A 23,347-nucleotide genomic window follows, 5' to 3' on the forward strand; every position below is an offset into this window, starting at 1 on the left:
TACTGCTGCCTTGAGTTCTCAGATAACATCTGTAGCCTTACTGTTTATTCACATTGCTCTACTCAAGCACAAATACCATCGTTTTGAAGAAGACACATCTACAGCAACTTCTTTAGTTCTTCTTAAATTCCTTACCAAGAAGCAGTGGTGATAACCACTAGAGTCTTATCATCTATATGAAACTTTAGTTTGAATAAATATAAAACATTCCTAAGTAACACAGAAATTCGGAGGCAGAGGTCCGGCTCCTGGGCTTGTTTCAAAGAAGATCCTTACTGGAACTTCCTGCAAGTGTGTGTTGTGCAAAAAGCACTGATAGATGCATGTGGTTATACATTTTGTAGGTACAGCAAATGAGACAGGATTTCTGCAGTTAGCAAGGAGATAGCCAAGTGGAATTGCTAAGTCAGGAGAGGCCCATGAGTGCTAGTAGGAAATTTAATATGCTGTGTTAAATTAATAGCCTTCAGCATAACAATCGCTTTACAGTTCAAGGTCAAAGGAGGTGGATCATTATGCATCCATTTCAAAGATACACTTAATGATCTTCTTACTCTGAAGTAAACTGTAGCATGTTTACAGAGTAAGTCATGACTATTTGAAAACACATGGGGACTGTATGTAGTATTTACTGCAAGACACAGACCCCATTTCTAAGCTGTAAGATTGCAGTCTTTCTCTCCCAGACACAACATGGCTGTAGTGATGGGCCAGTGTTTATATGCAGGAGGTATTTATACAAACAGGTGATTCTGAAAATGAGGTTTTCGTACATGTAAAATGTGTTTTATACTTTTTGACTCTACCTTCCACTGTCTTTGTCCTGAGATCCCCCAAATGAATGGTCTGGAATAGCATACTGTTCCCTGTTTCACCTCTAGTTGTGCTGCTTGTGGCCTTCGTACATCATACACACCACAGTGGAACATCAGTTGTGGGATACTTAAGTATGTGTGCCCCTGGTGTGTCTAAAGTCACAGGTGTTTTGACTAGTGTATATGAAAGAAACATTAATCAAGATGTCTTATGAAGAATTAAGGAAAAAATTCTTTTGTCTCCTGTTTATTACATTTTCGCTGCCCAACGCAAGAAATGGTGGGCAGAGAAGCAGAAGGCATTTGGAAAGAGATTGTTCCTCTGTCCTGAGAGAGAACAAGAGCAGATTGTTGAGGGGGGATCAGGTAGGGATCTTCCATAAAAATAGCATGGGAGGCAGCTTTAAGGCTGTTCAAATATATGAACACAGTTTGTAAGGATGAACTAAGCACACTGCTGAGCCAAAGCAGCTGAGAAAAATCCTTAGTGTTGCATGTAATCTTAATAATGCAGTCTCTGAATCTAATTTTCCATAGCTCAGTCCCATAGTTTGCAAATATGTGTCTTCAGCAACCTGCATGGTTTTATTTTCCATCTTGGGCCTATCATCCAGCTGAGCAATGTCCTTCAAGCTTGGCTGTTGGAACACTCCTTGCAGAGCAGCATTTTACTGCATCCAAAGCATTGGAAGGATTAGAGTGAGATTTGCCTGACACTTGGTAGAGCTGGCTGTGGTCTAATAGGAACATACTAAGCCCACCACTGTTGAGCAGCCTTCCCCTTGGAACACAGCATCAAAATAGCTGACCTCAAAAGCGCTGGGAAGTAGATGGCACTTAATGAAACTTCACATGTTCAGGTTCCAGCTAGCATCGTGACAGCCCAAAACATTCAGCATGAGCCCAACATCCATGTTTGCCCTAACTAGTGCAGCTTTCTTAAAGAAAAGTGCTTACACGAGTTTTCACCAGCTTTTATTTAACTGTAAGGAAGGGGGTTGGTTTTCTAGTTACCTAACTTATAAATAGGTATTTTATGAATAGCTTCCCAAAAGGCTTCACAGACTTTCTGAACCGACTGGGAGTTCTTCAGCTGCAGAACAAATAATTAACCCTAACTGAAAAGCCGCGCTGCTATTTTTCCCCACTATTTGAATAGTGGGGACTATAATAGCCTGAAATGTATCTGCCAACAATTTTCCTTCTGTTTTCATTCATGAAAATTTTACCTCCTCAGGGTTAATTGAATCAGGAAATGTCAATATCTTTAGATTTAGTTTTCCTTATTGATGCAGATTTTGGAGTGAGTGGCTGCTGTGAATACAAAATGTGATTTAATTTGATTTCTGGGAAATATTTAGTGACCACAAAAAGAGGAGGTTGCTTGAAGCACGTCTTGAATAAATTAAGAATCCCCCTAAACAGCACAGCATTCTTGAGAGTACTCAAACCCCTAATTAACTATTTATAGAGCATATTTCCAATCTATTTTAAGATGCTGAAGATGAGAGTAAGCAAACCAACCTACTCACCAGTTTGCAGAGTATAGGGGCAGGATCATCTCTGCACAGTGTTTAGCTGCGTAGTAATTATATATTAGCAACTTAAAAAATTTAAAGATGGGTGCAGGAAAATTCCATCCCTGGAGCCTTGGGTCTGTTGCTAAAGGCCAACACTGTCTTCCCAACAAGGACAAAGGGCTTAAAATGCAGTGCAACCACATACAAGGCATCTCTGCTTTGGTGTATCTGTAGCTGTGGAGTCACAGCCTTTGCCCAAAACCAGGCTAGTGTTGGAAGGGGGGACAGTGGCAGTTCCCAGTCACTTTAATTGCAGCTATGTGGTTTTCTGGGGAAATAACTCTTGCCACGTTGCTCTTGCCTGGACTGTACTGAATCTGCCTTTGAGCAAAAGTCCTGTTAGGCCATACCACTCACTTTTAAGTTCACCTCTTTCATTGTCCGGTGTTTCATGGTAGCAGGCTTTCCATCTTCTGTATTACTTGGTTTAAAGGATCATAGAATCATTGAGGTTGGAAAAGACCTTTAGGATCATCCAGCCCAACCATCTTTCTGCCACCAATATTGCCCCACTAAACCATGTCACGAAGTACTACATCTACCCTTTCCTTCAACACTTCAGGGACAGAGTCTCCATCACATCCCTGGCAACCTGTTCCAATGCTTGAACACTCTTTCTGAAAAGAGAATCTTTCTCATATCCAACCTGAACCTCCCCTGGTGCAACTTGAGGCCATTCCCTCTGGTCCTATTGCTAGTTACACAGGAGAAGAGGCTGACCCCCTCCTTGACACAGCCTCCTGTCAGGTCGCTGTAGAGAGCAATAAGGTCACCCCTGAGCCTCTTCTTCTCCAGACTAAACAATCCCAGTTCTCTCAGCTGCTCCCCATAAGACCTGTGCTCCAGACCCTTCACAGCTTCTTTGCCCTTCTCTGGACTCACTTCAATGTTTTTCTTGTAGTGAGAGGCCTGAAACAATGCTTAACTCAAGGTGTGACCTCACCAGTTCTGAGTAAAGAGGGATGATTGCTTATCTTCTCTTGCTAGCAACACTATTGTGATATAAGCCAGGATGCCATTGGCCTTCCTGGCCGCCTGTGCACGCTGCTGGCTCACGTTCAGCTGAGCACTGACCAACGTCCCCAGATCCTTTTTGTCCATGCAGCTTTCCAGCTACTGTGCCCCAAGTCTGTAGCATTACCTGGGGCTGTTGTGACCAAAGTGCAGGACCTGGCAAATGGTTTTGTTGAACTTCATCCCACTGACCTCAGTTCATTGATCACCTGACCACATCCCTCTGTAGGGCCTTCCTACCCTCAGGCAGATTGACACTTCCCATCAACTTGATGTCATCTTTAAACTTAGTGAGAGAGCACTCAGTTCCATAGAAGATAAAGTAGTCTCAAAGACAGGGTTAGCTAGAAGTTTATTTCTCTCTACTGAATTATTTATTCCTATCTAAGCTCCAGTGAGTAGCTCACATTTATTAGTACATTTACTGTTTCACGAGCTGTCAGCACAAAAGGGCCAATCTTGACAGTCAGCGTGTTCACTAGCTCTCCATATTCTCCCCTTTCCTTTAGTTTTATCCTCAGGACCACAGAAAAGAAAACCAGAAATGACCTGCACTGCAAACTCCAGGACTTTAAATCTAGCAAGACTAACAGCCAGCTAAATTCTTGCAGGAACTAAAATGAAGATCTTTTTTGCTCCTGGATTATGTGTTGGCTGTCTCATCTGCCAGATTTGGAGGGAATGCAAAGCACGGATGAAATTTGTTGCTTTGGGTTACACAAGGGATTTGGTTACGTGAGGGCAGTTTTAGGCCTACTGCAGTTCTTACTCAATTTTGATTTTTTCCTTCTCTGCCTTCTCTGAGCCCCCATACAACAAAGGGTTTCTGTGGAGCATCTGTCGCATCTCTGCATGGTAAATCTAGAAGCAGAAAGGACTTACATTTGTATGTGCAGTCTGATGTACAGCCTGCTTTTGCTCTGGTGTTGAGGGCAGCTTTGCTGTTGACAGCAGCACGGGCTGGCTGTCAGTTCTTCACTTACATGGCTGTGTGATAGAGGGATGCTGCTGCTGCCACTTCAGTTCTGTATTGGGAATTCTCCACTGTGAGAGCTGTGTTTAAGTGCTGCAGGGATGCTTTTTGCTGGTTACTCGTTCCCCAGCCTGCTCTCCACTGTATGGACCTGTGCCTGCTGCCTTCCTGTGTGATTGGCATCGTCTTGCCAGATGGCTGCGTTCTGGGGAGACTCTCACAGTTCTGGTTTTCCTCTAAGCCACTTATGAGCAACACCAGAGGCAGAGAGTTGAGATGGCCTTTCTGGAACAAGGGCAAGAAAATAGCTCAGTGTTAGCATTCCAAACCCAGCTGTTTAGATCTGGATTATTTTTAAATATTTTGCTTTGATGCATGTAACTGGCTGTGTTTTCCTCTTCTCTCTTTTTGTGATTTAGGTTATCTTTAATTCTGCTCTCCCATAAACCTGCTCACTGTGGTATCTGTGCAAACAAACTTTATTTACAATGCCAAATGTTAAGCAACTGAGCTACCCAGCTGCCATTACACATCAGCAGCACAGCTTTGCACTGGCATGCTGAGCAAAGGGTTGCTATGCTCTTATCAACCCTCTCAGGTACACAGCATCCTGGCATTCACATACAGTGCTTCCACCAAGAGTTCCGTTGCGTGGCTGTGTGCTGCTGAATCTGAAACATCTCACATCAACTGTGCAAGGATGGAGGTGGCAACGCATTTGTGGGACTGTATCTTAAGAGCACTGCACAGGCTCAGCCTGGTGCTGTGTAAGATACCTCGTGCATACTGAGATACTTTGCCCTGGTCCTGCCTTCATGAACCACCCCATGGCTCTGCATCGCTTTCTCTGCTACGCTTACCCAGTAGCCTAAAAGTAGACAGGAAAGCTTGGAGACTTTTTTCAGGAAATGTATCCCATCTCAAAGGGTTTTCCTTTACACAGCAAATCCCACAGGGAGGGAGCAGACATGGTGTTTTGCAGTGCCAGCCCAAAGGCTGGGTTAGCACTTCTCACTGCATTTCCTCTGACTGCTCATGGGGAGAGAGTAGCGCTTGTAACTCAGGAAGGCAGCAGTCATAATATCTGTTTGTAAGGGCTAAGAAAGAGCTGCTTGTTGGATGGCTACAAAAGAATCCTTTAATTTCAGTCAGGATAGTCTAATGCATCAGCCAAGTGGTGGTAAAGAGCCCCGTACCACCCGGCTCTTTTGCAGGCATGCATGGAGGCTTTGAAGGAGGCAAATGCTGTCCTCTACCCTTGCAGAGCAGCCAAGTTTATCTTACTGATATGCTGATATGTCATTTTAAAGTAAACTGAAATGATTTATAGGTGCTGTAATAGTAAATAAGGACAGAAGCGACACTAGCTATTCTGTTCCAATTCCCTAACACATCTCTTGCTGCTACCTGAAGCCAGTGCATCTGGTTGTCCTTCATACAGCTTGGATGAAGTGCTAACTTTTGCAGAGCTGGTGCTAACACTGACAGAGTTAGTTTTATGAAAGAGTCTTAAAAACAAATAGAAAAGAGGAAATTGAGCTGCCGTACACAGAGTTGACTCTGAAAGAAGCCATTACTGAACATAGATCTTTGTATAGAAGAGGATATTCTGCTGCCTGGATTCACCACAGAGTAGTCTTGTTTCCTTGCAGTTTGCAAATAATGAGAGTCAGCAAATCAGTAATTATAGCCACAAACTAATATCACTTTTTCTCCCCCTTCATAGCTTTTTGGCACTCTATAAAAAGATCTACTTGGGATTAAGGAACTTTGAAGCAGTGGAGTCATCTGCGTGTGAAACTTTGATTTTCCATGTCTTGAAATTAACTGTTATTTCTATCTTTCCTTTTCAGAAAACCCCGACAGCTCATGCCATGAAGGAGGAGAACTTTCTTCGTCGCAGGTTCTCCCTCTGCCCAGCTTCATCCACCCCTCAGAAGGTTGATCCTCGCAAGCTGACGCGCAATCTGTTCTTCGGGGCCGACAATGACATCTATCCACTCAGTCCAGGTAGATTTCTCCTGTGTCAGTGCAAGATGTGCTGTGTCTTGTTTATCATACTGCTTTTCCAGCACATGTAAAACTCAGTGCAGAACCTCAGGTGCTTGACTGAAGTAGACTGTTTTTAGCACTCTGCCAGGAAACAAAGAGAAATGAGTTGATGTGAGAGTGAGAGAAGCTGTTCTTGCAACGTGGGTATCAATGGATCCCATCCAGTGCTGTTTTCATGGTGCTGCTTTGCTGCCATGGTGTTCAGTGGGAGCAGAGGACGTCAGAGTTGATGTTTGCAACCATCTGAGTACAGCATGGCCTCACGTTTCAGTAGTAGTGTTTAGTGTTAGTAGTGTTTTCTGGCAATTCCACTCTGAGCACTCCATTCGTTTCACCCTAAACACTGAAATCCTTTAAGCTATCTCCTGGGCCCTGTTGCAAATGTTTAATGGCACGTTTTCCTGTTTAGATTTGGAGTCCAGGATACATATTACAAGAGGGCTTTTGTAGGTAATGCTCTGTAAATTATTACTGCAAGCACCAAGAATATTGACGTGTTGCAGTGAATGGCAGACTGTCTTTTGTGCTTTGATTTTGTGAGCACCCTTTTGAAGGAAATAGGGCGCGCGTTGTTGTTTGAGAATTTTTAGCTCACAGTAAACATACAGGTCTTTACTTGACTGCAGTCTGCAAATAATGCTTCTGTTCCAGCCTGTACACAAGTGCTGCAGGGAACAGTCACAAGTTCACAGAGCTGTCATTCACAGTTGTCATGTCAGTGCTAAATAATCAAATCTCACAGTACCTTTGTGAGCTGATATCTGGAGAAAGAAAACAGCATGTAGAAAGGTTTTAGTTCTTATGTAGATGTAGCACCTGGCAGACTCTCTGGGCTTTGCAGATGCAGAACAAAGCCAGGTCTGAGTTTCCTGAGCTAAGTATCTTTAAATGCAAAGGTTTTGAAGGCTTCTGACTTGGCAGGTATTTCTATTTTTGGATGCCTGTCTCAAGGCAGTGAGGAACCAATTTTGAACAATGCTGACTAATCCTTGCTGTTGAGGTCACTGAAAGCTTAAAAAAAATCTTGGTAGTCTAATGGAAAACTTAAAATGAGACACCTACCATCTCACACATTACAAGGTACCAATTTCCTCACTGAGGTATTTCAGTGCTGTAATAATCTTACAGACACCAGGGAAAGTTGATCATGGAGGGATTAATCACTTCCTCAGTTTCCCATGTCACCTCATTTCTCCTCGAACCCTGCTGACAGCTGGCTCAAAGAGTGTGTTGGGCTCAGCAGAACAAGTGGCTTGAGTGCTAGAGTAACCTCCAGCACTGGTGTCAGCAACGCAGGCAGCCCACTGTAATGGAAAGGAAGGACATGTGCCAAAGAATTTGTAAAAGAGAATATCCCCATGAAACAAATAAAAGCTGCCACTTCAGCCAGGGGATTCCTTGCAGAGTCTGGGTTTTTGCCTAGCCTTACATTTTTTACTCCTTTCACTTCTTCCCTAGTCTTCATCAGAGCTGCTTCATCTCTTTGTGTTGCTAATGTTTTCCATAAGAAATATCCATCATTCTTCACATCCAGTTGCCGTTTCCCATGGTGGGTTCTTCTTTAACTCCTTTCCAGGTTTAGCTGCTTTCCCTCCCACCTTCTCCATGTCCTCTGAAGGATGCTGTTATGACTACAGATAAGCTGCAAGCCTACATCCACGAGCTGTATTCAACATTTCTGTCCCTCACTTTTCTCTCTTGTTTTACACAAGTTTTGAGCTCTTGTGGGTTTTCTTGTTGTGCTGTCTGGCCCTGGTGGTTCTCTTTACAGAGGCGCAGGGCTGGCTGTATCAGGTAGGGGCTGGCTGTATCAGGTCGGGGCTGCCTGTATCAGGTAGGGGCTGCAGGCAGTGTGGGCAGCAGAGTGCAGTGAGCTCCTGCCACACTGTAGTGCAGTGTGAAGTGGCTGGAGCCACAGGTCTCAGTCCTCCAACACCTAGAATTAGCCCTGCAACAACCAAGGAGTGCAAGTAAATAATTCAGTGAGATGAGAGTGACAGACTTTACACCTCGGGCAAGATGTGCCACAGAGGTTCCGTACAGTGAGATAATTTTTTTAAAGGAAACATATGGAAAAGCAGAGGTCACCATCTCAAATAACACTTCTGACATTTTGTCTCTTGCTTTCATATGGAAATGATAGTAATTATGGTAACTAAAAGAAATTTGAAGAAAACGTTCTCTTTTTAGAAAGTCTGCAAAGTATGGAGATATGAGTTCCTTGCCCACGTCTTTCTTTCATGTAGCAGTAAGTAGAAAGAATCTTCTCTTGCTCAGAAGGAAGGACATGTACTGGGAGAGAAGCTAAAAGCTCTTTTAGGGAGCCTTTCTTTTTGACTAGGCTGGGACCCACGGAGCCTTTAAATAAAAGTTCAGATGAGCCTAGCTGCATCTCAAGAGCTGCACTTTAATGAACATGGGAATTTTACTGTGATAGACATGTGGAATTGAATTTCAGTCTGGTATACGTATTGGGCCACGTGGCTGACATTTGCTGCAGTAACATTCATGGCATCAGGGCCGATTTTATTCCCAATGGTTTCACCACACAGCAGATCCCACATTTTCTCTTGTAGTTACCTAGTTACTTTATCAAAAAAACCATTAAAATAGTAGTTCATGCTGTGCAGAGCTAATCTTCAACTCCTCAACAACCCAGTACTTCTACTTCATCTTACCGTTGATCAGTTATGCTTATTGTGTGATGCTTTATAAAGAAGAAAGGCAAATGCACCCATGGGATGGATGCACAGCAGAAAGCAGAATAAAAGAAACGGTAACTTTTCTGGAAAGGAACTGTGTATTTATTTTTCCTAAGCCTGGCAGTAATGAGATAAAGGAAGATACCAGGAACTCAACTCTGTAACCATAAGACTGGAGTGTTGGCAGGTTTTTTTTGCAATGTGTTGAACATTTTTTCCATAAGCATTGTTGATTCCCTTCCTGGAATCCTGTTTATTATTTGGCACAATACTACTGGGCTACTTTGTGGAGGATCTTTCTTAGCATGCCATGTTAGCTGCCAGCACTTGAAGATAAAAGAGCCTCAGTGCTATTTCTGTCACCAGCGTTAGGTTTTCTTGATCAGGGAGATAAGAACTTCAGCTTCTGTAGCCTGTTAATGTTGAGCTCCATTTATGTTTTTATGTGGTTTCCTATTTATTTTCTCGAGACAGCTATGTCTGTCATGCCCTGGGTGGAACTCCCTTTTGGGCTTTCTGTGCACTTAGCTATGTATGTGGGTGTCTGAGAAACTCACACATGGTTTCAGTGAAGCTTTCTTTCTGAATAAGGGCTCTCTCCTTCCGCACTGCTGTAGCAAAACTGCTTGAGACAGCTGGGAGAGCTCTCCTCCAAAAAACTGCCATGCTCTCTCTCCTCACAATTGTCAAACGACAAATGGATTTGAAATAAGAAGCTGGAATATATACTGCTTTATAAATATACCTTACAAATCCTTGTAAACTCTATGACTGAGAGTTGAGAGTTACATGTGCCCACTTTTCATGAAGTCCTATGAGATAGAGGGTCCAGAACCGCAGTAGCGCCTAAAATCCTATTTAGGTGCAAAATCCTTTTACATGCATTACTAAGAGAAGGAAAAGCGTGCAAGATTTTTGGTATGGGTACCAGCCTGGAGCTAAACTTAATTGAAGAAATGAGATATAATAAAGATAGGTTTGAATTATGTTATGTTAATAGATGCCTTTCCCTTGGAGCTGACAGCTGACTTCTACTAATTTTACTTGAACTTTGAGGCCATGTGTTACTTACCCATACATGAGCAGAAAAAAACTCTTAATGGGAAACAAGTACAGTAGCTACATGATTTGAGAGTTTGTTCTAATGTCTGCCTCCATCCAGGAGAATATATAGAGAAGAGAGTAATCAGAGAAAGAAAAACAGAGTCTTGATCCATGTCCAGCACGTGTTGCATGTTCAGGCAGCACCAGCAAGCATGTATCCTACCTCTGGGGAATTTCTCCCACCTGAGCACCTTAGATTTGCATGTGCTTTATCTAGGGCTGAGTGTTGCAAGGGGAGAAGTGATGGTTGAGAAACTAGGTTGGGGTGCAGGTTCCTCTTCTTGCACCGCCTTCCTGCATGCTGGCATAGGTACTGCCTCTGCTTCAGTTCCCATGTAGGCTGGGCATGTGCCATCACTATTCTCCAAGATCTGGGGATGTCTGCTTTCTGCGTGGGCACGGCTGTGTGCACGTTGCACAGTGCGACACATGCAGCAGGATGAGAAGCCTGTCTGAAGGCCCAGCACCTTCAGCTACTGTGTGGAAGGTTGAACACCTTCTCCTGGGGAAAACTGTCCCTAAGAGCTGTTTTTAATTGTAAAGCTGATGTGCCAAACTGCCAGTTAATGGCTGTAGGAAGGGCAGGTTTTTTGTCCTGTCTCTGTATGGGTGAGACCTTCTAGCATAGATGTAATCCCAGCTATAGCTGGATGTTCTTGTTCTCCAACGTGTCCCATAATGGAAGTGCAGAGCATGACTAGGAGCATATTTACTTGTCAATAAACTTTGATGGCTAGCTTTTCTAACGTTGCTTAGCTTCATATAAGGCTTCTCCAAAAGCTTCCGGAGATGTAGTGACTTCTACCACATCTGTGACAACTTCTGCTTGACTTCAAGAGAATCAGTTTTCCTTTGCTGGCTTTGTATTTGGTGTTGTTTCCAAGACTTGCCCACACAATGTTTAAAAACATTTTTAACAGTTCCCTTGTTTGCAGTGTGCTGTGAATGGATTGCATGTCAATGTCTTGCTGGTTCCGAGCTGCAATTGCTAACGATCTTGCAGAGGGAACTATATTGCAGTTGAATAACAATGACTGCCTGGGCACTAAAAAGCTAGCCTCATCAGATGCTATTTTTTGACTATTAAATAGAAGCTCTAGGCTTTCTTTTACTGTAAATACATGATTACAGTTGGCAAAAAGAACAGAATTTATCGTTACATTTTATTGCTTAGAGTAAGACCAGACATGTTCATACTAGTATGTAATGTAATGCAATGCAATTTTAGTATTTTTAGGTAATGGAAAATACATTTCTCTGCAATGATGGGAATATCACAGTTAGTAAATAGTACTTGTTAACTGAATGTGTTTCTTATTTTAACAACTAATTTGGTCTGAAGACATGGGTCTTCTGCAGTGTTTTATTCTACTAATTATGACTAGATGCTTTTCTGTCTTCTGTAATATTTTATGATCATGGTTATTATTTCTCAACAAAGCATGCTATCAAGTGCATCTGGGTGCAGTTGCCGGATACTGACCAAGGAGAATAATGTATTGAACAGCTGCTTATTAACTGAATTCCATTTGTTATTTGCATTGAATGAAGCATGGGGAATATAAGGAAACACAGGCTGTGGTAATGTAATCAAAGACTTCATCATAACATAGGCACACAGGGCAGCTGGTTAAGGATCACAACCAACCTTATTTCTGTTATTATCCAGCCTTTAATTGCCGGACTTTGAAACATCATGTTGGTTTATCTTAATGTTTGCAACCTTGACTTTTAAACAACACTTGTTACAAAGTCCAAGCATGTGGACCCAGGATATTTCAAGACTTGCAATATCCCTCTCTGTGAACTGGGTGCGCCTACTTTTGTTCCTCTTGCTTGCTATTAGCAGTAGCCCTTTGAGGACCGCAAGTCACCATGATTTTGCACAGAAATTCTCTGTTTCTGAATTCCATTTCTTTGTTGCAGGAAAAGATGTGGAAGGAAACAGCCCATCGATGCTGAAGGATGAGACTCCGCAGACACCAAACTCAGTTAGCAAGGTACTGTTGGATAGGGTTGCATCCCTGGTCTTGCTTTCATTTTTTCTCTAGCTCAGGTATTAATCCTGCTTACTATCTTCTTTTTTGAGGCAGGAAAGAAAGCAGCTCCCTTTGTTTCTGCAGGAGCTGAGTGTGAATGTTTTGAGAAAGAAAACAGGAATATTTTGGGATGCTTGTGATGTCATAGGGAAGCCTATGTTTTCCTCTGACTTGATAGCACCTGCACAACAGAATCTTGTTTATTTGAGCCTCATCTAACGATGTATTTAGATATGAATAATTAGGTGGAAAGGTTGATTTTGTCAGCAGAGGTGTCTCCTGCTGTTCTCGATAAGCAAAGCAATCATAAAGCTTAATTGTTTTAGAAGATAAAGCTGTAATATTTAATGTGTTGCCTAGCATCTGCAACTGTGCGTTGAGATCCAGGGAAAAAGCTCTAAGAATTGGTGTAAAAAGAAAGGAACACAAACTAACCAAATTTTCCTGAGCACGGCATGTCCATCAACTCTTTTATGGAGAGGTGAACTGGGTCTAAAAACTCTGGTGTGAACTCTGGTGTTCAAAACCTCACTCTATATCTAGAGTTGCTGAGTGCCTGGTTTTGAATTCCTGTAAAGATGCCATCAACCTTTAAATTAGATCTGGCTTTGAGATTCATGTGCAGGCTTTTTCGGTTGCAGCTCCCTAACGTGTTTCTGGAGGGTAACTAGAAATAGAAGCAAGGCCTGTTAATAAATTTTTAACTCCATTTATTCAACTTTGAAGCTATAAAATGCAAATGACACCAGCGAAAATGAAAATATAACACAAAAGAGGCATCTGGAGACAAACAATTTTTAATAATACAGAACAGAGTATCTTCAAACACATTTGCGTGTGCTTGTCTGGAGCTCACAGGGATACCCAAGCAGAAGTCAGTGTGGGGAGATGGTGATGGGAGGAGCTTCGGGAGTGTGCAGCAAGGGCTCATGTGCATTTTCCCTGCTTTTGCTGGACCCTGGCAAGCTGCAAACCAAACCTGCTTTTGCATTTCCAGGAAGGTTCCTGATGGCAACCCAGCTGCAGGGAAAGCGTAGGGCCAAAAGGTTGCATCCAGGGCGTTGTTTTGAGGACAGATGTTTTGCATGCCTTAGAAGAAATGGTGTTAAATTCACAATGAATTAGGAATGTAAAGGAGGACATTTTCTTTTTATCTCTGATTTGAAATCGGTCAGCCTTGCCACAGGACAGAGGTGTTGTTTGAATAGAAGTTTGACTTCTGAATTGGCCAGAGCTAGCTTTCTCTTTCCTGCCTCAAAGGTCTGCATAGGCACCCAGTGTTGAATTCAGATGCTGGCTGTAGTGACTTTCAGCCTTGCTGGACTTGTGTGCCATTGCCTGTCACTCTCACTCCACATTACTTTGCTTTGTCTATTGTGCACTGCCTGGTTCTTCTCTTCCAGCCAAGGATCTTCTCTTCTCCCTTGCTTTGCAGTGTTAGTGACAACAGGGAGGCCCTGTTGTGACATGTCTTGTACATTAGAATTTTAGACAAAGTGATCTTTGACCTGCTTGATATTTCACTTTTTGTGTCCACTCAGCTGTAAGTCTATAAAATGAAGCCTGACTTCCAGAAGTCCAGAGCTGTAGGTCAGGGATCTGTCATGGCATTTCACTTTAAAAACAGTGATTCCACCTATTTTAACCAATGGAAAAAGTTTGTGCTAATTAGGTCATATTTAGATTCCTGACTATTGGGAGGGAATGATTTTTAGAAACCTAATAGTAGGGTGTGCAGATTTAATTAATGGATTCAGAAGTAAATGTACTAGGTAAAAGATCTGTGCCATCAATAGTTACCCTTCATTTGCCACAGAGGATGTAACAGACCTTGTTGCAAATCAGTATTCCTTCAGCAGTGGTATTTCAATATGCCACAACGCATTGACTCTCTTCACGCAGCAATGAGAAGGAAATGAAAACTGGTTGAGTTCTGGAGTTCTTGTGTTTCTCCAGGCAGATAAATTGTGTTTCTGTGTCCCATCTTCATCAGGGACGTGGAAGATGTTCCACGCTTCACACATACCCACACTCTTCAATGGGAGCAGGCTGCAGGTTTCCCATATTAGCAGGCACTGAGCAGGACATTCCATAAAAACCTCTATAAACCTTTGCCTTCTGAACACGCTGCACTGTGCTTGAGCTCTTAGATGGCCTGGGAGTCTACTGCAGCATCTCCTGTCCTTACATCTGATACTGGAACATTCCCTTACAGTATATTTGCATAGTTCTTAGTAAGACATATTTTTAATGGCAGTTGTGGCTTTTCAGCTCAATTTTTATTAAAACAAATTTATGGTACGGTTCAGCTACGCATTGCATTGTGTGTTGTTCATCACCTTTTAACAGGAACAACAACAAAAGGCTATTTATTTCAGATTGCTGCTCATACTATCTTCTATTTTTCAGAGCCCTTTAGCCATGTGGTTTGTGCCCAGAGCTCATGGAGCGGTGTGAAAGAATTGCAGAGCAGCCTTGAAGCTATTCTCTAGAACCAGGAAAAGCCTCTCTCTCATGACTTGCCTCATTCATTCACCATTGTTAGCATCCTTTAAGACTGTTTTCATTGCAGGGTGCAGCATTGCATCTTCTCTCTCTTTTTTTTTTTTTTTTTTTTCCCTTCCTATGCTTAACTCTTTAATTCTACTGTCTGGAAAGCAGCTGGGATCTTTCAATATGCACTCAGAGACCACAAAAAATTGCAGTTTATTTTAGGGGACCAATCAGAAAAAAACCTTGAAGCTGGCTATCAGTGGTATCTCACTCTTTTAATTCCCACACTAATGCCACAATGAAGTCTAAAATTATCACTGTGTAGGAGTGTGGTTGTTACATGCTCAGTTACATGACGTATGGCAGGACAAAGCTTAGATTACTTTGTTCATCGTGAATGAGTTTTTCCACATGACAGAATAGTTCAAGACTTCAGTGTGTCGTTTTTAATTTGAAATACAAATTCAAGGAACTGCAAGAAATCTATTTTAGCTTTAAAATAGTTTTGAACAACTCGTACAAGTCACTTGAGACTGAATAAGGCTATAAATGTCTCAAGTTCACCCTTATGGTTCCTTGAATCATGCTTTTATCTGCGGAGTTAATTCCAGCCATGCTTGGAACTACCACAGAAGATCATTCACACCTCTGGCAGCCTATAAAGGTGCCTTTCCTCCTGGTCTCTGTTAGGCAGGAAACTAATGAATCAGTTGTCAAATCCAGAAGCTGCAGGAATCAACAGTGAGAAATGCCCCTGTGTGTGCTCACACAGCTTTAGTGGAGAGCCTGGCCCTTCCAGATGGTCTTACATTAAACCAGACCCTTACTGACACTTCATTAATGTAATTTATGCTGTAGATATTGTGGATGCAATTATTTTGGAGTTAGTTATCTCTATCACAACTTACATGCTGCTCCTTTGCCCAGGAGTGCATTGCTTCTTCAATTGCTGTTGGCCATGAAGGATTTTGCAGCTGACTGCAGGTGAGCAGAGGTGCAGCCAGGAGTATCCGGGGAAAATTGAACTGAAGATGAATGGGATTTTTTACTGAGATAGGAAATGTGGAGCATCCCTAACTTATGGAGATGCATACAAGGCCTGACACTGCCAGGTACCTCACAGTGAGCAATGTAGAATAATGACTGATTGCTTTCAGAACTGGAGTCTCAGTGTTAACTTTGGGTAAGCTACAGTACTGCTGTCATGTCACCTATAGTCCACGGTAACCAATTCCTTCCTCCAGTGTGCTTGAGGTGGGGTCAACAGGGATGCTAAAATTGAAGCAATTTATTAAACAATTAAGGATAGTAGATTTTAAGCTCAAAGTCCAAGTTTTCCATTTTCCGCTTCCTTGATTTGCATAAGCTCAGCCTAGAAACAAAAGGAGCAGCGATAGTTAGAGGGGAGAGCAAAGCTTTGCTACAGGTTTCTGCTTAAGAACACAGTTGTAGTGGTCAGTGAAACAGCCATCGTTTTTAGTGTGCAGTTTTCTATCTCGCCTAAAATGTTTTTTAGATATTCTAAACTTGCCAAATATTCTTCCCAAGAATGGCTCACGTGAAAGATTGTATAGCAGTCCCTCAAGGTCTGTGACTTTTTCTTTGATTACAGTAATCTGACACAACAGTGCAAAGCGCTCCACTAAACATTAGTATAACTTGATATTCTGAGTTGCTTGTGTAGCTGACTTGCAGTGATGATTTTCCCTAGATATTGCTGTCACTTCAGCTGTTTGTACAGGGTTTGCAATTTGGGCTCATTATTGTGCTATCACAGTATTGTAAACACAGTTATTGTGTCTTCATAACGTTGCTGAAATAAGTTGAATGGTTTTTGCAACCAGAAAGTTGGAGGCAAATATTTGATTTGCTGTAAACCAGCATATTAATTGAAGGGCAATCCTTCCAAATCCAAAGCTTGTTTATCAGTAAGAGCCATTCCACTGACTCCAGTGTGCTCAGATGAGCTGTTAGCTGTAATTTTATGATGGAACTGCTTATAGGAAATTGAAAACCAAGTCATTGAAATGGGATTGAGTTATCTGTGAATATTTGCATCAACAGCAATAAGCTGTTTCACCTTCAGTGGGAAGGTGAAAGCTTCCCACTGAGCTCCACTGAGCTTTCCAATGATTGCTGATTTTACTTCAGAAGCTTTTGCTTCATTATCTTTATTTCTGCAGTAATACAGATCTGTAGCAATTATAAGTGGAAAAGACATTGGAGAAATTGCACCTGAGCAGGGATTTTTCTCCCATGCGCTGACTATTTTTGCTTTTATGAAACATAACTTATGACTACAGCTGCTTTTATTCTGCCTTAAAATTCCCATCTAATTTCATCTTTCTTTCACTTGGATACAAGAAAGAGGAAAGAGCAACTTGTGAGCAGTGCTGTTGACATGTAGGCCATGGCCTGAGAATGATTCTATTTAAGCATTTCTGACTTGAAGCCATTCTGACTGTCTCCCATTACATATTTTTGTGAGTTTGTCCCATGCAGCAAGGATTGTTTATTCTAAATAAAACAGCATATTCCTTTTGGTATTAACCATGACACAATGGGCTCCCACACCACAGTCAGTGGAAGTTTTTTGTTCCTCATGGCAATGGAGGCAGCAAAAGACACCATACCAGAATCACACAGTTGTGAGGACGCTGTATGCCTTCTTACAAAGCTTAGCAGGAGAGTGAGGGTACAATGACAGCTGCTAACTATCAGCAGCAGATCCCAGGAGCTACATGACTGAGATGAAAGGCAACAGAGACTTAACAGGGATCAGAAGTTGTCCCTGAGTGTAGTATATCCCATCATCACCCAGCAAGGTCATCTCTCGGTTCTGGAAAGGACAGGTCTGCTTAGAAAACTGTGAGTGGCAACACCTTCACAACTGCTGTGACATGCTCTGTAAAAGGTTTTTCAGATTAACCATCTTTTAGCCATAGGATAAACAGCAGACAGAAAAACACTGTTTTTGCATTAGAAAACTGCAGTTTTTGTTGTTGTTTTTTGTTTTGTTTTGTTTTCATTTTAAAAAGGACACCAATTCCCTATCCTTCCACTGTGTAACTGCTTCTCTCTGGTTAATATTATTTGCATTCTGTTGCAGGGAGGGAGGGTCAGATTCTGATAACTGGCACAAGCATTATCCCAATGTCCTTGGCAGAATTGCTGTGATGACAAAAGGCTTGCTTCTCTTGGTTTTCTACCAGACTGAGGATGGTACGTCAACAGAAGGGCATCATTAAATGCTTTTGATATGTCCTAGTAGCTTAAGGCCCTGCTGCGTTTTGGGGATCTTTGCAGGTGATGGCCTGGATTTACTGAATCACAAGGTACAAATGAAACTATTAAGATAGCTTTGTGTAATAGCGTGAAATCATGTTATTTCATGTCATTTAGCAGGTTAAACCTGTAAGAACTGTGCAGTGCTCTCAGCAGCATGGAGAGTGCAGAGAGGGACTGTGACACATAGAGCTGGTGCTGGAGATCCCACCTGTCCTGCAAAGAGGCAGGAACTTCAAAGCCAGAGATGCAGTGCTTTTCACATGGTGGAACTGGAGATCACCTGCACACAAGGCATTGTTTAGGATTGTGATCATGAATCACTGTCAGCAGAAAAAGAAGCAAAGCTGGCAGGTGGAAGCAGCCAGTTTGCCTAATTAGAAAGTATCTGGGGAACAATCAAGTTTCTGAAAACAGAAGTCCCAAGTCAAGCTCATCTGGAAGCTTTGTCTTGCCTTCTATGTGGTTTGATTTCAGTAAGATTTGTTCTCCCGTCATAAAACTTGGACACTGGGGAGCTGCACTATCCGTCACACACCGCTTTCTTCAGCATTTGAGGGGAAGGGCAGCACAGAATTATGCCTAGAAATTCTTCCGCAAGCGGTGAGAGACTTAAGCTACTCCCATCCATTCTTAAGCCCATCTTCACAAGCACCGTTTCTGTGGCTGGGTTTTCATTTTCAGACAAGGCTAGCAAATTCAGCACATCTGGGCACAGCTCAGACATGGGGGTGGCAGTGCCCGTAGGAAACAATGCAGCTGCTCAGTAGCTCACTGCAGCCCCCTGCAGGGCTATAAATCCTGCTTCTTTGACCAAGTGACCAATTACTGATTTGTAATGACTTCAGACAAGTTTCATTGTATTTATTGAGTTCCTAAAGGTGCTGGCATAAAACAGAGACTTTCGCTTCACGTGCTCTTGTGCACTGGGGCTTTGTAGCATGCACAGCAGCTCCCAGCTAGCATTGGGTTTGCGGTGTCCCTGGTCACAGAGCTGCAAGTCAGCTGCCCTGAAGAGTGGAATCAGTGTCTTTCTGTTTTGTTTTGTCTCTCTCTGGTTTTTAAGTCCTGTGGTTGTTTAACTCTGATTTTAGCGTGACCTGCAGAGACTCCAAGGAGGCGGCTGGTGAGGCTGGCAGAGCTCTGACAGTGCCTGTGTGTTAATGTTGGCTGCCCATGAGCAGCAAGTTTAGAGCTCAGGTTGGCATGGTTAATGGAAGTTGTCAGAAGCCTTTCCGACTTGAGCTTCAAGATTTCTTCAGGCCAAGTCTGTGAGGGGTCAAATTTTTATCCTTTAAGTAAGAGCTTACATGTAATTCTTCAGAAAGCCAGTGACTTCAGCTTATTTTTATTAATTAAGCACAAAGTATTCTTTGTATCCTGATGTTCTGTAGACACCTGAGCAGCATTTCCTAGAATCATGCAGACATCTGTGCTTATTGTGCTTCTGGTTGATGAGGAATGGTACACAGCGTTTCTCTGTGTGTCTGATCTCTCAGGTTGGAGGCTGTGAAATTACCAATAAACAGTCGGCTCATGATTGTATCTCAAGGACAGGATGTTCTTTCTGCTAACTGGGAGAAAGGGGGAGAATTCTTCTGACCACTTCCATAGGACACGTGTCTCAAACCATGAAAGTATAATCTCTCAATAATTCCGGAAGATTCTTGCTAAGAGGCATTTAAGCTCTTAGAAATGTTTCCTCATAAAGAAAAGCTTATAACATCTCTCTCAAATGTCTACCACTGCCCTTCAAAATGTGACAAGGACCCCGTGGGCACGATTCTCTGCTCTGCTGTCTTATCTGTGCAATGGTTCTCACTGCAGATTCTGAACTTTTACAGTGAAGTCCCACGGGCAGAAATATGAAAGATGCATGAGTCTGTATCGCAGGTAGAGAAGACTCGCTTAGATTTCTACTAAGACAAAAATGACAAATATTGAGTATTTTGCAGGAGCCCAGAGCTGGTGTTTTCCCTTGGTGGGCCCACTGCAAAGTGGACTTGGATTGGGCAGTCAAAGTGGAGGTTTCACTGGTCTTTGTGCTTTCACAGAGTTTTCTTTCCTTCATGTATTCTGAAGCGTCACGTGTAGTTTTGCTTTCAATGAAAGATTGCTGTGTGTATGTAAGAACGAGTGCTACGTTCTGTAGTGACCCTGGCTCTGCTGCAAACAGTGGTTTCTACCCTTAATTTCCAGCCCTGCATCACCCAGAAAGAATTTTGCTCTAGAGATGCTCATTGGAGGATGCATCTCCCTTTGTGGAGAAAATGCATCCCATTTTGAGGATCTCATCTCCCTTTTGTGCTTTTGCCACAGTCTCCAAGGCACAGCTGATGGTCTGTTTGCTGTGATCTGGTCTGTGTGTTTTTATCTAAGCCATGTGTACATTTGTAGATGAGAACTGTATTTTATGTATTTTATCATTTTTCTGTCAAGCTCAATGAATCAAGTCGACTAAGAGCTGAATTTTTTTTGTAAAACCGTTGTATAATAGGAGAGACAGTGTCTGACCCCAAAAGATCACAGTCTAAATACATCAGACACAGGAAAGGTTGGAAGAAAAAGAAGTACAGAGACCGATAGTAACTTCCCTCAGGTCACTTAGGAAGTAGCAGAGACTGGACCATGCTGTAATTCTCGTGCTACTAGCACTCTCCAGCTTTAGTCAATTTGCTGACAGTGCCTATCTGAGTTACACTTTCTAAGTGTATTTTATTTTAGAAACAGTAATACTGTGACCCTGTCTAACAAAGTAAAGCATTTTTCATCCCATCAGCACAAACACAAGATCAGTCTTCAGCCTCTGGAAATGAATTTAAACAGCGCTGACAGTATCAAACATGATTTGAAGTGACTATATATTTTGTGCCTGGCTTCTTAAGGCCAGATGATGATGATTGTCTGTATGATCTGTAATGTGATTAGGTCATTTCTTGCCCACTCGTGTTCCTGGATAGTTCAGCTATGACAATGTAATTACCAATACCAAGTCTAGTACTGAAAGATTTCTACTAGCTTTTGTGTCTTTTTTACGCCAGTAATTGAAATGCTGTAAGAATGGAAAAGATGTTAATCATTGAGAATAGGGGTTTTGGTTTGTTCTTACCAAGATTAATGCCTGTTTGGGAGAAATATGAAGAGTGTGGGAAATTTTCCAACTAACTATGAATATAAAGAGGAGATTTGGAGCACACTGCATATGTGCTGTTTCTGAGCTCATCTGTAGTTCTGCTGCTGAAGTCTGCAGTCAGCTCCTTCATGGATCCTTGGAAGATATAAATGACCCTCAGTAGAGCTCTGCATGACCATCTTCATGTCATTTCATTCCTATTCTCTCTTTTCCTCTTTTTTTTTCAGATCGAATATAAGTTTTGCAATGGATCTGAAAAAGAGTGTGTATCTCCCACAGCCAAATTCACTAAGAAGGAAACACTGAAGGTATGTGCAAAGCAGCCAAGTCAGCATCAGCTGACTTTCTTTTACCAAAGTGGTACCTTTCAAACAAACCTCTGGGAATTCTTCTGAGTCATTTCCCAAGTCCCAAAAAAGCTTCTGACTCTTTTAGGAGTCATTCTATGCCACGGGCGTTAATGAGCTCTATACAGGATTAGGTTGTATATTGCAAATGGAATAAATCAGTGTAATTATTTTGCTCTGTTCTTATGCTCCAGAGCCATAAGGCACATCAAGAGGACTGTAATGCTTCATTGGTCTTGTTAGGAGGGGCATGCCCAAGCAAACTAAGCGTATTATCTCTTGAACACTTGTTTGTCTCCAAACCAAAAGTATAAATAATTTGATTTGGGTGAAATTAGATTAAATCTCTTAAATTTGAGGGGTGAGGAGAACTGGATATTCAGCCTTCTTACATTCCCCAAAAAGTAGAAAAAATCAGTTTACATTTAGTGAAGCTTCATAAGCAAAGAAAGAAGCTGTTCTTTCAGTATGTTTTTGTTCCTCTCTGTGCTCATTTCTGGGGAACCTGCGCTGGGTCAAGTTCTAGCTATGCTATACTTAGCTGCCCTTAATGCATTATGTTCTTTCCTCCTCCAAAGAGGTCGTGCTTACAGTCACTGTATTTATTTTTTTCCTGTTCTGAACCAGGTCCAAAAAAAAAATTACAGACAGGAGAAGAAAAGAGCTACCAAACAACTCTTCAGTGCTCTGAAGGATCCCAGTGTAGTGATCACAGCAGACTGGCTGAAGGTATTTCACACAGATTATTCTGAGACTGTAGGAAGAATATAATGAGAAATACTTGCTGTCTGAGAGTTATGCACAAGCACTGAGTGTAGGAAAACCGACTCATTTTGAGTTGATGTTGCTGTAAAACTTGAACTAAGATATTGGGGAATTTTTTTTTTCCATCTGTCTATTGCATGTCTTTAAGAAGAACAAGGTCTCAAAAACTGCACAGTACCAAAGGAAGCGATGATGTTTCTTTCTTTCTTCCTCTCTGAAAGAATCTGCTGACCTCTTTCCATTGGTGTGCTTTTGTACAGAAGAGAGAACAGGCAGATACAGCTTGTTCTTTTGACGGTTGGATTTTATATTACCACAGCAGAGAGTGAAACATATTGGACCCAAACACAACTGTAATTTCTCCTTGTACAAAGACTCAGTTAGTGACACCTTCTCATTGAAGCCCTGAAACTTTGTATATGGCAAATTACGGGTGGATTCACGTTGCAAGATGCTATCTTTGACCGCTGTTTTCTCCTCATTCAGGGCTATCTAGTCTTCTCAACTGGTCCTGCCTTCCATAATGGCAAAATTTAATCTTCAAACATCTCTGAACATCTCTTTTAAAGCATAAAGTAAATTGGAAATATCACAAAACAAAACAATTGCATTTAAATAGTGCAAAAATCCTCCAATTGTCCTATGGTCAGTGTCAGAGGCCAGACAAGTGAGATGTGTGTGGTTTGTATGAGAAAATAGACATTCAGCAGAATATTTCTGTAGTGTTCAGTGTTGTTGATAAATAATTCTTTTTTTTTTTTTTTTTTTTAATAAAAAATATCTGTTTCATGGTTGCTGTGGATGGAGATTTCTGGCTCAGAAACGAATGATCCTGATCCACAAAACATAAGACTTGATGTTTGACCTATGTATGCTGAAGACAAGAAGACCTTAGGCAAAATATAACCTTAGTGAGAAACCTCCCCATTCTTAAAGCTCTTATCTTAAATATATGCTATCAGATTCAATGTCTTCTATACAAAAGAGAATATGCATTGAGCTTGACAGAGAAGTAAACCAGCTGGAGAAGGAGCTTTAAAAAAAA

General features: G+C 41.9%; 1 protein-coding gene across 6 annotated transcripts in view; it reads left to right on the forward strand.

Moving 5' to 3' along the window:
• The window catches only part of OSBPL5 (oxysterol binding protein like 5), a 128,574-nt gene that overhangs the window by 62,945 nt on the left and 42,282 nt on the right, over positions 1 to 23,347 (forward strand). For 4 of the 6 annotated variants that reach the window (XM_042813720.1, XM_042813717.1, XM_042813716.1 and 1 more), the window contains exons 2-5: positions 6,236 to 6,392; positions 12,167 to 12,240; positions 21,418 to 21,498; positions 22,165 to 22,266. In XM_042813720.1, the coding sequence (XP_042669654.1) occupies positions 6,257 to 6,392; positions 12,167 to 12,240; positions 21,418 to 21,498; positions 22,165 to 22,266 (393 nt within the window). In that variant the 5' untranslated portion in view covers positions 6,236 to 6,256. Of the gene's footprint in view, positions 1 to 6,235; positions 6,393 to 11,995; positions 12,052 to 12,166; positions 12,241 to 17,905; positions 17,995 to 21,417; positions 21,499 to 22,164; positions 22,267 to 23,347 lie in introns of those variants that run through there. The other 2 variants (XM_042813718.1, XM_042813719.1) reach the window with 2 other exon arrangements.

This window comes from Centrocercus urophasianus, unplaced genomic scaffold, assembly GCF_019232065.1.
Source record: "Centrocercus urophasianus isolate 14NV4802_14NV808 unplaced genomic scaffold, USGS_Curo_1.0 seq_14, whole genome shotgun sequence".
NCBI lineage: Eukaryota > Metazoa > Chordata > Aves > Galliformes > Phasianidae > Centrocercus > Centrocercus urophasianus.